This window comes from Puma concolor, chromosome A1 (assembly GCF_028749965.1).
Source record: "Puma concolor isolate L17-30 chromosome A1, mPumCon1.1.hap2, whole genome shotgun sequence".
Lineage (NCBI taxonomy): Eukaryota > Metazoa > Chordata > Mammalia > Carnivora > Felidae > Puma > Puma concolor.
Genome location: NC_141667.1, coordinates 241,606,910 through 241,621,178, shown reverse-complemented (window position 1 = coordinate 241,621,178; position 14,269 = coordinate 241,606,910). Strand labels below are relative to the sequence as shown.

The 14,269-nt window shown below is 33.4% G+C and overlaps 1 protein-coding gene across 2 annotated transcripts in view; it reads right to left on the bottom strand.

The window, feature by feature from the left end:
* Positions 1-14,269, bottom strand: part of PSPC1 (paraspeckle component 1) — a 110,750-nt gene that overhangs the window by 27,667 nt on the left and 68,814 nt on the right. The window contains exons 8-9 of one of the 2 annotated variants that reach the window (XM_025924241.2): positions 11,614-11,783; positions 8,713-9,588 (exon numbers count right to left, since the gene is read on the bottom strand). In XM_025924241.2, coding sequence (XP_025780026.1) covers positions 9,403-9,588; positions 11,614-11,783 — 356 coding nt within the window. In that variant the 3' untranslated portion in view covers positions 8,713-9,402. Of the gene's footprint in view, positions 1-8,712; positions 9,589-11,613; positions 11,784-14,269 lie in introns of those variants that run through there. The other variant, XR_015254405.1, reaches the window with a different exon arrangement.

Genomic DNA, 14,269 nt, shown 5'->3' with positions numbered 1-14,269 from the left:
TTATATTAAAGATGCAAAAATAGATTTGCTTACCCAAGGTGTTCCAAATATGCTAAACACTATTGATAAACTGAATTTAATTACAATAAAATTAGAAATCTTACAGTCTTACTAGTCCCATTCTAAAGATTCAATAGTCCACATATGGCCACCACACTGAATAGCACAGCTCCAATAGAATTATGGCATCCACTTCATCCATCACAATGTTGTCTTTTATCAGCACAGACTAAATCAAACAATGTTGTCCCTTTGTCTCCTGAGACACACATTTTCTAGTCCTTTTATCTAAAACAGCTGTCACTTTCTCTACCCTTATGACTACACAAATTATTTCAACTATTTGGTCTCCCATGTCTGGAACACCAGTGCCACGGGAGCCGAGGGATGCTCTCCTCTGTGCAGTTATCTGCAGTGCCCAGACTGCAAGAAACTGCCAACACAGCAATTGTACAAAACCAGTATAGAATGTTTTAAATGTTGCTATATTCTTTAACATGTACATATTTATATAATCTACTGGACAGAATGACTAGAAATTGCTTGTGACAAGTAGTCTTCCACACTGTTCAAGTAACTGCACAATTCAAATTATGAGATCTATAATTTCAATCAACAAAAGGAAGAGCTCATCCATTTACAGATCTAAACGATCATAATACAAACCTAACTACACCTTAGTTTACCTCAGCTCTATCGTCTGTAGCACAAATATTGGGACATAAACTAAATTTACTCTTCCTAAAATATAAGCGTATTATATAGAAAGGCAGACATTAAGAATCCGAATACTTGTGCTTTCTATATTATACCTCCTACCCCCAAAATTTGGAGCTTGTTATTTTCCAAAAACTTGTGATCTCTTCTAACATTTTAAAGATTTAATGGCTCCAGATAAAGGCGACCGTACCTAAAGAAAGAAAAAAATTAGGTCTTTCGAATCTTCCTAATTAATCATGTGTAATTCTGAACAGCTCCAGCAACAGATCAAGCACAAAACTAAAGTTCTTATACCTGCCTACTAGGATAATAGGGGCTCTTAAATACGAGGTCATGTGTGCAGGCAGGGAGTTATAGGAGTTCTCCTTATCTGTGGTTTTGCTCTCCACAGTTTGTTACCCACAACCTGGAAGTAGATGACACTCCCGAGTATACGGTCAGAAGGTCACTAGTAGTTTAATGCTGCATCACAATGCCTACAACACTCGCCTCGTTTTGTCTCATCACATAAGCATTTTATCATCTCACATCACCACAGACATGACTACAATATTCTGGGAGGCCACGTTCACATAACTTTAATTACAGGATATTATTATAATTGTAGTTTTCATTAGTCATTACTGTTAATCTCTTACTGTTCCTAATGTATAAATTAAACTTTGTCACAGATACGTATGTAAATAGGGAAAAACATTATTTATATAGGGTTTGGTACTATCTGTGCTCTCAGGCTTTCACTGGGGGTCTTGGAATAATCCCTCCTTAGATAAGGGGACACTACTACATAGGGAAACTATAATCTGAATCAGAAAACTTGAGTAATGCATAGATTAACAGTTTCCTTTTTCAAATTTTACGCTATTTTTCTGCATTTGTGTACCTAAAAATAAAGTTAAGCGTTGACTTCTGTAGAAACAGAATTCGCTGTAGTGTCCAAGTACTGCCACAGAAGTTAAAAAAAATCATTTTCTGACTGGAGAAAATGAGTAATAAATAACAGGAAAACCAAATGTATAAGAAATCTATTCACATAAGTTTTTTTTAGAAGTAAACAATGAAACAAAGTTTCACTCATTAGACTGCATGAAAATTCCTCATTTGGAAAACAGATTAAATAAGCCGCCTTGGAGAAGAAACCTTGTAGTCTCTTAAGTCCTGGGTTTCCACAGAGCAAGAAATCTGACTTTTTAATAAAAAAGTGAGGGAGATGTGGGTTGGTGCAAAGTTGAAAGGGTACCTAAGTTGTCTTCCTTGATGACAGATAATGTAACCTCTCAGAGTCACATTGCTTGGTCAATGTGGATTTCCTGGTAAAACTGAGAGGACATTAATGCTAGGGCAGTATTTGGGAAGAACAGACAGGCACCCAGGTGACATCTGAATTACAACTAGAAACAAGTCGCTATCCTTGTTTTCTATACACAGATATTCTTAGCAGACATACACCACAATGTTTTAGAAAACTACCTGCTGAGACTTTTACAAGGCTACAAACCAGGTGATTGTTTCTTTGCACTAATATATTCAAAACACTTTTTGAAGAAACTATAGTCAACAATAGCAACTATATATGCTCTCATTATGGACCGATTTGATTGTTTTAACGTACTGCATAATTCTGAATAGACTCTGAAATCATACACATACGTAGCGTAAGTCTTTGTAAGGTCTCACAATCCAGGCTGTAACTTTTTACCATAAAACTACTTAACAATTTCCATTTATTGAACTCCTTGTTCAGCATTATGTTCCAAAACGACTAATGAAAATTGAAGCTGCAAAGCAAGAGGGAATTACATTTAATAAATATACTCATGGTCTTAGAAAATACATTTATGACATCTTTATCTTTAATCTACAAAAGCAAAAAACCAGTTCACACAAGAGAAAGGTCAAACCATCATTTTAATCCATCAAAATGGTGTAATTCTATTCATATTTACCAAGATGGTAAGCAAAGACCCGGACAGTTCTAGAACTTTTCACCTGTCAGGCATACCCATCTTCAAATACACTGATACAAAACAGATTATTACATTGTTTCATTTCTCATACTGGTGTAAGTAGCTTAAAGTCACTTGAGTAAAAAACTTTTACAAAATTTTCAAACTATACTTTTCTGCATTCCCTCTTCACTTGAATTAACTAGGCTTGTGACACAAAAATTAAATCCTAGTTCAAAAAAGGATAAATACATATCACCTGTTAGGATTTAGCAATCAATAGCCATGACAGTGCCTGCTTTTAAAAAATGGATTTGGGGGGCACCTGGGTGGCTCAGTAGGTTGAGTGTCTGACTTCGGCTCAGGTCATGATCTCACAGTTCATGAGTTCAAGCCCCACGTCGGGCTCTGTGCTGACAGCTCAGAGCCTGGAGCCTGCTTCAGATTCTGTGTCTCCCTCTCTCTGCCCCTTCCCCACTCATGCTCTGTCTCTGTCTCTCAAAGATGAATAAATGTTAAAAAAACAAAACAAAACAAAACAAAACAAAACAAAACAATTTTAATGGCTTTTGTGTGGTACTCGTCAATTGGCAGAGAAAAGTTTGGGAGTATTTGGATGGTCTCAATGACTGGCCAGGGATCCTAAACAGCAGGACAATGACCTACACCACCACCAACAAAAATCAACCAACCAAAAATGTTACAGTGATTCTTTTGAGTGATACTTTAGAACAGAGACTCTCAAAGTGGGGTCCCTAAACCCAACATCAATACCAGGGAACTTGTTAGAAATGTACATTACTTAGTCCTACCTGAGACCTGCTGAATGAGAAAACTGTGGGGTGGGCCCCAGAAAGCTGTTTTAATGAGCCCTCCAGATGACTCTAATGCACACTTAAGTGTGAGAACTACTAATCTGGAGGATGTTCATGACTTTTGTCCTTTAATTTAGAACAGGGATTTTGTTTTTCTACAGTTGTATCTCTCAGCCTTGAGAACAGGTACGGCAAACAATAGGACCCTTCAATACATACTGGTAAAATAAATACATGGGTATAGTACAATTCTGAATGACATGGCTCCCCCATAAATTCCTTATGACTGAGAAAGTATCACTTTGTAGACACACTCTGATTTTTATGTTCACTTTGCTGAACTGTGGACCCCTAATGTTTAAAATATTCTAACCAAGTCCATGAACATGTAAATATTCTAACCAATTCTAAGAATTTGCATTATAAACTAAGCAATAACCACTGAGTAAGTTACTACTACCTCCAACACTTCTAAAAAGATCACAAATTAAAAGAGAATCACTATGTGTTAAATTGTTTACTTTTTCTCATTACATAAGAACACCAGACATTTGTAAATCTAAGCAATGCATCATATTTGATACTGATTAATGTTATCTAATAATCTGAAAATACCCTGAGGAAAAACTTATTCTGGCAAAATGTACAATAAAACAATATAAATAACCTGTGCAAGATAAATTGTTCCAACAAGAATACAAAAATTAAAATGTAGGTAATTCGTAGGCCAAACATGGCAAATAGCAATAGGATTGTATTTATATAGTTTCCTAAACCCCAAAACATACACAAACTCTCATCTACATTCACCAAAGTCTGCTAAGCTGACATTTTGCATAATGAAGATGGAACAAGGAAGAGTATGTCTTAGAGATCCAGGCAGGGATGTAACACAAAACGTAACGGATTACTGTGGCTACTCCTTTAAGCTTTGACAGTACCTCACATACATACATATCCTACGTTAAATATCTGAAATGATGATTTCAGAACTAGAAACAAATTATAGATATCACTATCAGTTCCAAAGTCTTGAACATTACCAAAAGCACACTTACACAGAGCATTTAAGAAACACAAGGTCCATTACATTACTATTCAATTAACGTCTATACGTTACTGTTCATGCAATGCAGGGCCCTCATTTTTAATGAATAAAAACCATTTCTTATTAACTATACTTAAAAAAAAAAGTTGAAAATTCAAAAATCATGTATTCAAACTAAATACACTTCTTAATTGTATCTAATCCTACTAACTAGTCTTAACTTTAAGACGGACGTACCTTACATGAAATTTGAATTATACTGTATAAGAAGTGAAATTTTATGTACATGTACAAGCACAATACCATCTTTTAAAATCAACTTCTTTAATTCAGAGAGCAAACAGTAATTCTACCTTAGGGTTTTTATATAAACATAGTCAACAAAACCTAGTATCTGTTGCAAAGGAAGGAAGAGTTGGTCCTGGTAACAGTCATTCAAGCCATAAAACAGTATCCTTGAAAGATAACTTTTTTTAATGTGCGCTATGAATTCTGGCTAGCTCACTTTAAGAAATGCAGTATTCTCCATCTAGAAAATCTAGAAAATTCTCCATCTAGAAAATAAAATCCTCTCTTACTGAAAAGGAAAACTATACATCATAAAACAAAGTACATACCACTGATTCCACCAAGTAAATAAAAAATAATCAAAGAGTAAGTTTCAACCAAAAGGAAACCTTGGAGGTATTTATAACCTAAACGTGATTTTATAGAAAAAGGCAAGAAGTCAAGTAATATTCCCAAGATAACAGTGTTCTGGTTGGGCCTTTAAATATTCAGTCATGTAAGATTCAAACTTCAATCACCAATACTGCTATTCAGTAATCCAGTAAACAAAAGAAACTTCCAAACTGTTTTTTCTACACTTAGAAGACAAGTGCTTTTAACAACAAAAAAAAACCTAATACAACATACAATGCAAAATACAGATCTTAATCAGATACTGTTTTTTTAAAAACTTAAGATTAGATACTATAAAAATAATGAAATTCTTCACATTTCCCCAGAGCGACATTCTATGAATTACCTGTCCACATTCACTCAGGAAGCTATGCATGCTTTATTTTACACAACTGTGAAAAACAATTATGTAAAGTAAGCATACTAAAATTGTTTCCTATTTTTAGAAACTTAGTTCTGAAGGATGCAGGAAAGGATATAATGCCCTTGTGAAATATAAAACTACTCTCAGGGTGCCTGGGTGGCTCCATCAGTTAAGCGACCGGCTCTTGGTTTTGGCTCAAGTCATGATCTCAAGGTTCTTGAGTTCGAGCCCTGTGCTGGGCTCTGCACTGACGGCGCGAAGCCTACTTGGGATTCTTTCTCTCCCTCTCTCTCTGCCCCTGCTGCGTCTCTCTCAAATTAATAAACTTTAAAATAAACAAAATAAAACTACTCTCAATTTATTTAATCCTGCTTTCTTTAGGATGAAATAAACCCACATGGGTCTATACAACTTTGATGGACTTGTTACTTACTTTGAAGTAGTTCCCACCTCTCCCCACTAAATAAGTTCATGTCTACAACTATCTATGAAGCAAGCACAGAAAAATACAACTGTCTAATCTAGGAGTTAGATATGTGGGTGTTCACCATCTTATTCTTGAAAGTATTAAGTCTGAGTTTTTACATCATTACTACCCTTTCATATTTCAGGAATTTATTTTAACATATTATTAGACATTATAACACAACAGCACACACAGAACATTTAAATACCACAACATTCCCCAGAAATTTTCCTCTACTTATGCAAAATAATGTATTCCTTTGATTTCTGACTAGTTCCATTAGACAATAAATTTCAAACCTTTTTAGAAAAGCTTAAACATAAATTTGATCACATTCTCTCACAAGGCATTTTCTTTCAATCACACCATGTATCTTTTTCTCATTCAGAATCTAGGTTGTAATTATCAACCAAATCCCCGAATATTACTTAGTGACTATTAATCATTCACGCTGATATTCAGCAAATTACTACAGACTTCAAATATAAACACCAAGTTACTGAAATGTTCAAAGTATGTTTTTGCATAAAATGTAAAGGTGTAATTTCAATTAGTATTTGAGAAACAAGATCCAACATTTCATTACTGTCCTTATTGATATTTCTAGTTCTATTAAATGGCAATTCTGGTGAAACCAGGTTACTTTTTCCCCAATATTACTGATAGGGTTAAAAAGAAATATTTAATCTCTTTCGTTGAATGATCGGTACTCATTTTAAATAGAAAAACTCAAAAATTCAAGGAATAACAAATTGAGCTTTATGAAATATGGGTGAACCGTAAGTTCTGTAAAAACTAGATCTGTCCAAGTTTGTTTATTTTCAAAACAAAAATGGGGAAATTCTGACAAAATAATTAGGAAAATGGGTATTCCTTTATTTTGTGCAAATTACATATTAATTGCCATGAGATCTAAATCCTACAGACTTCAAACTGAGTGTTTCAAATCATGACACAAAAAGAAACACAATATTGTGATATTATAATTCTAAGATGTTTCAAATTACCTTTTTATGGACAGAATTATGGTAACATATGACAAATTCACACTTATTTTAAAAAGCTAATACTATTATTTATTTTTATATCTACTGCTTTTAAGAAAATGACATTTAAATATCTTTCCTGGTATGTATGCTAATTGACCAGAAAAAAATATTGACTGAACCAGCCACAAAGTTGTTTATACAAAAACACTAAAAACTGAATAACTAGAAGTTCCCAGATGCTCCACTTGACTGTCACTCAGAAGCTGACTGTTCCCAGGGTAAACTTGGTAAGCACTGGAACAAAGATTCTCTTGATGCAAGGAAAAAGCTGTGTAGAACTCAATTCTTGGAGCCAGAGTTGAGCCGGACACTAGAATGTTCAGAAGATTAGGACATCTCCTTGTGCACTGGCTTTCAAATGCTCTTGAACCAATGTTACAGAATTTCACAACCTTGGCCAAAAACAGCTTGGTATTAACATCAAAGGATCAAGCTTTTTCTACTCTTAATTAAGCTTTGAAGCAAAATACAGTGCTAGAAATTACCTAAGAATTGTATGAATAAAAATACAGGTGACCGGAAAAGTGTATTTAGGTGCTATAGATATCATTTAAAAATTATAGTTAATGTTAAAACTCCCTACACTGTACTTAATTAATAAAATAATCCCACTCCCTGCCAACTCATGTACATGGAAAATGTGATGAGAACAGTCTTTGACTATTATTTTATAATCTCCAAATCATGTTTTTAAAGATTTGCCAAAAACAAAAGCCTATGAATACCACAATTTTACAAAATTCCATCCATACTGCTGTGTCTGAAAAATAGAACGTGAAATAGTACACAAGAAAATTTTCACCGTTACAAAGGAATGCATCTCAGTTTTGCTTTATACCTAACTGCTTCTGTGCAAGATTTTAAATTAACCAAATTTATTTCTTTCCAAAGTATGCCTTCCAGCATAAACATATACCATGCAAAAATGAATTAATATTTACATACTATTCATTTCAAAATAGCACATTATTCTTCATGAAAATGCTAAAAGTATGATACAGTAACACACTGCAACGTTATATGAGAAATAACTACGTTATGATCAATGGCTGATGCATTCGATTTGTGGTTTAAGGTGAATATAAAATTCCGTAAATGTAATTTTAAATTAGACGTGGCTAACATACAAAATTTTAAATATAGCGAGGACTTTGTTTTAGAATAACAATTATAATGTGATTAAATCAGTTTTTCCCTAGTACTGAAAATCAAACTTCAGGGGTCTAATCCGATTCCAATGCCCTTAGTTAGCCACATTCTCAATTTCCTGTTTTCCTTTTCGTTGTTGTTTTTTTTTTTCCCCCAATCACCACTTGAACTGTTTCCCTTGGAAACAAACACAACTAGCCTGTCAGACACGTTTCACTGGAGAGACTTACCCAACTACGGGAAGATATTTACAACACAGCAGAGTTAATCCACCTTTAGTACTTCCATGAAACAACATTCTCAAGAAATGCCTAATTTCTTCTAAATCACACCAAATCTTCATGGAACATCCAACCTAACATGATTGTAAGGAAATTTAAAGGGTAAGATCTAGATACTGACACCAAATAATAGCAGGTTAGATTAAAAATAGACATTATTTTATAAGCAAAAGAGATTTGCCTCCAAACAGTGTTTTTTTTTCCAAGATTCAAAAGATTTATTTGAAAAAATCAGCACAGGACAAAGATACCCTTAATATTCCTTCTCAGAATATTTGAATATTTAGAATCTATATGAAATGTAGACAGCAACTCTGATTTCACAGAAAGAACATCAATGGTTTATACAAATGTAAACTCCCATCCCCACCCCTCCCCAATATACTATTCTATCTACCCCTTATTGACATTAGCTTTCACTAAGCTTCTATCTTCAGTGCTACTTGCACAACCTAAAAAGCAGAAAATCATTTTCATTTTTAAATGGCTGGAATTAATTAAAGCAACCAAAGTACTACTGTTACAGCAAAGTTTAGTAAAACTATGAGAGAATACTAATAACATTTGTAAATTATCCAAAATGATTTCTTTATTGAGATTAAGTAACTACATAGACTTCACAGTTCTATGGCATATTTATATTTAGCTAAAGTCACAAACACATTTTAACATTCACAATGATGAGCATCATCATCACCATTCTAATCTACAAGGCTTATGTATGAATAAAGAAAAATACAAAAACCTCAAGTTTTACAAAAGAAAAACTTTAAAGTCTACATACATTAACAATAAAACCATTTCTTCCAGGTAACAGGTAAAAGTATAAAGGCATACCACGGAGGTTTTTTTTTCCTCTAAGTAGCCAGGAATGAAAGAACGTTTAATATCTACGACGCTTATTAGGGCCTTCAAAGTTGCCCCCTTGGCTTCCTCTACCAAAACCACCAGGACCACCACTAACAGGACCTACACCACTCATTGGTGCTTGAGGGGTTTCAGAACCTGTTCTACTCCCCATAGGTGATCCCATCTGAGATGGCGGTCCTTGCGGAAATCTATCATTATGCTATAATACCACATAATAAACATGAAGTCCATTTGGAACACGCCAAATATTAAGTGACAAGAAAAATTGGCAAAATCCCAAGTGGTGGTGTCATGAAGTTCAGCAGAAAGTCCAGCAGAATCAGGATCACACATAGAAGGAAGAAAGGAGCAATTTAATTAGTTACTACATCAAAAAAAAAAAAAAATTAAATAAAGCATCTGAAGAGTTACATATTGCTAATGCTATGCCCCAATTTCATGAAAAAAGAATTGATTTTAAGAAGGGAATGCCATTTTAAACCTAATCAGTATTACAATATTGTTCTGATCTTTTTAATAAAAAAATAAGTTTATACTGCATACAACTGTGCTGTGCAAAAAATACTTTTTTTGAAAATCAAAGAAATAAAACTGGGGAGCAGCATCACACTGAAAAGGTATAAACATCCTAAAAATTTCAACAGCAGTGCTTTGAACACAGAAAGTACTAGTACAATCACACACAGAATTATTATTTCAATATTAAAACTTTTGATGTGTTTTTCTGGAAAGACTATCAATGGGAAAATATGGTTTTCTTAAAAACTGACAATTTATTAACATGTACTACTAATAGCACAATTAAATATCTGAATTCTTTGCTTTGGAAAACTTTACAAGAATAACCACATATGTTAATCTCAAAGATTGAACAGAACTCCCTACATGCAGTAGTAAAATGTCACTGTGAAAAAAATCAAGGGTGATATTTAAATAACAGTTACAATTTCAGAGGGAAGGGTGGAAAAACAGGCCAGTTAATACTACTTTAAGTTACTACTGATGATTATAAGCCACACAAAAACTTAACCGAAGCAAAGTTTTTACTAGCTTTCAGACATTTTACTGTAAAATAAAGCCTCCAGAGAAGGAAACAAATATACTAATTATGCGCCATCTGATCATAGATATTATGGCACTGCTTTTCTATCTCTCTATACACTCATTAAAATAAAAAACTGTTACCATGTCCAATTTTTCCAAAATGTTTAAAGATCTGCATTTAAAGTAAATAAATTTTAAAATGATGAAACACTGTATCCATCAATCCTAAGACACACATTCACTTTTAATATCTCTGAAATCAGTATGGATTTACAGTCAATGGCATTTCTGAATTTAACTGGCAGTGCTTTTTCTTTCTTAGCAGCAATGGCGCCTTAACACATGTTGTGGTAGTTCCAAAACTGCCTTTCAAAGTATACAATCATTACCAATTTTCCTTTAAATGCTATTTAGAACAACCATTAACAAAAACCAAATGAAACAATGTTTTGCCAATAGAAAACCTCATTTAAATAGTGACAGACTTTAAAGGAAATGAGAAGTTATTAGTCTTGCTACTAACACTCAAAATAAGAACTATTATTGAAAAATTTTGCTTTTATAATTACTTAACCCACACAAAGATATCTTCACACTCTCAAACCAACACATAAAACTGTATACTTTAAATTTTATAACAAATATGATTAGTAATCCTGTAAGATTGCAAAATGTAATTTAAAATATATTTTACAACCTTAAAGTACCTTATTTTACAGTTAAATTCTCTGAAATTAATCATAAGCAATCTTGTTATTAAAAAATATTTACAGAAAACTGTGTTTTCACACATACTGGAGTTTTATTCCCCACCAAAGGTAAGGAGTCTACACACAGGAAAAAGAACACAATCTTAAAATCTTGACCTTTACATTGAATACTGGTAAGAGGTGGATACAAACTAAAAGCAATATAAAAATAACTATAATTAAAATGTATATTGGCCATATACTTAAGTACAAAAGCATACCATGATTGGTAATCCTAATTCTTGTGATACTTAAAAATTGCCTTTCACATAAGTCAACATATAACTGCACAAAATTACTTTTTCTTCAGTGGATATTGATCTTTACCGCCAAAATAAATGATGCCAAATTATGTTAAGTGTGAAGTTACCTTTGGGGCAGAAAAGTATATATTACTGAATATAATCAAAATAATGTTTATGATACATTACCACTGCTCCATTATCTGGCATCATTGGCGTTCCCATATTTGCAGCTCCTTCTGGTCCCATGGCAGGACCAGGACCCATTGGTGGGCCAGGTATAGTTCCTCTGTTGTTCATATTCATACCCATCATTGGAGGAGGACCTTGGTTACCAGCAGGTGCTGGGCTAAATGCATCTACGCAAAACAATCTATACTTAGAGCTGTCCTATCTTAGTTTAGTAAACATTAAAAATTTAACAATACTTATGCAAACTATATATACAGCAAGACTATTACCAAAATCATTTTCCTTCTTCGAGAATGGATGCTCAATTATCTACTCTGTAACAGTGCATTACCTACACTATAGAATTTTCATCCCCAAATCAAATGTACACAAAACAAGTGAAACAACTATTAATTATTTCAGGATATCTGCGACTGTCAAAGCTTGAAAGATTTTTTTTAAAAATGAGTGTACTTGCTATAGTCTGCTTTTTAACCAACTACTCCCTTACAATGGTGACTATACTCTACCAGTTTAAATTAACAGCATAGGATTAGCACTTTGGAAACTACGAATAAATATATAAAGTTCACTAAAACTAACCTCTTGACTTTTATGTAAGTTACTGAATATATCCCAAAACTACAGGAGGTACTGTTTTTTTAACTTTATGTAGAAATAGGCAATCTAAACAAAAAAACAAACAAACAAACAAACAAACAAAAACCAAAAAAAAAGGCTCATCATGACAAAGCTTATTTTTAAAAAGCAACTGTAACCAAATATAAATATTAACAGCTATTTGAATTTTTTTGACATGCTAAAATTCTGGAAATGGGGACAACTAGATATACTTCAAATTTTTTCATCAAAAAAGATATCCACCTGGCCTCATGTTAATTGCAATACTGGCTGAGCTGTAACACTATATTTATAATGGCTTCAAATACAACATTTTTAGGTATCTACTTTGAATTTTGTTATTTTTAAAGTACTCATACGTTTTTTCATCAAAAACTCGTAACAAAGACTGACTCTAACTTAAGAGTTTTCTTCTAGTATTTCGTTTGATAGGTCAATTTTACGACACTCAGAATTCAATTTCTCAAAAACACAATGTAAGCAGAGTTGACATTTTCATTCAAACCCACAACTCTACACAGTATCTTAATGCAGCTGAATTCTACAGATGACTGAGCCTAGGGAGCAGCTGTGAGAAAAAATTCTTACTCCCTACCAGTCCCTGGCAATATATGCTACTGACTCTTTCTCAACTCAATCCCCAGGAACCCAGCCACTGCATAGGGAAGATTATTTCCTTAATCCCAAAATGTTCCTGATGATAAATCTACACTACCTATCCAAGAATATTTCTATTCCCTCAGCAGAGCAATAAATAAAAATTTTTACGAGAATCCCACATCTTGGGCCACCTGGGTGGCTCAGCCAGTTAAGCATCCACTTCAGCTCAGGTCATGATCTCACAGTCTGAGTTTGAGACCCGCGTCGGGCTCTGTGCTGACAGCTCAGAGCCTGGAGCCTGCTTCGGATTGTGTTCCCCCCTCTCTCTCTGCCCCTCTCCCCCCTCCCCCACTCTCTGTCTCTGAAAAATGAATAAACCTTAAAAAAATTTTTAATAAAATAAAATTTAATTTAAAAAAATATTTCCACAACATCTCTCACATGGAAATGAGGAAGAATGGAGACATTATCTGTAAAGAATCTTAACTTTCCCTAAAAGAACACATCAAGGGTTAGGTTTACTTCTCTTTTTAATAAAATGTTAACTGTTATAAGATTCAAATATAGCTATACAACTATGGGTACAATAAAAAAAACAAAAATAACATTTTCAACTATCAATAATTAGAGTATTATTTCTAGTAATTAAGCTTTCTATCACACAGCTATATTAAACTAAATTTAAAGATCTAAGAAATGTTAGAATTATCTGGTCCCCTGAAAAGCAGTTTTATAATCTGTGATTTCCTTGGTAGATAAACTGGTGATACACCAGAAAGTCTATTTCCACATTCCATCAACGTAACTTGATAGGACATGACAATTTACTGATTTGACAGTGACATTCAACTGAATGATAATGACTCATAAGTAAACCATTAGGATAAAGTCTCAGATTGGATAAAATGTAAAAAGGAAGAAATTAAATGGACTAGATTTTAGGAGAGTTGAGAAAGTGATCAATTGTAATATGGTTCTCTGGTAAAATAAAATGCCCTAAAAATTTTTAATTCTCTTAAATTCTTAATAAGGAATCTAAAAGTATATTCTCATTATTCTTCTGATAAAGTTGCTAATCAAGCAGTCAGAATGTTTTCAAGGCCTCTGCACATCAGAAATAATTCATTTGTTTCTGATGTTCACAGCAATCTAATAATTATAATGGTATTTCAAGGTACCTACAATCCATAACCTCACACTTACAACTCTTAAAAGCACCTGGATTGTATTACACACCTTCTATGGTTTACTTTGGAAAAACACTTAAAATTGAACTTCTTGTACATTACTATATATTCAACTGTGCCTCTAGAATTTATGCACTAGAACGAAGCCTGAAGAACTTCTGTATTCTTTGTTCACTAATTATTTCATGTTTCCATCGCAACTAACATCACAATTAAGATCTTTATGAGTAAGGGCCATGTTTCAT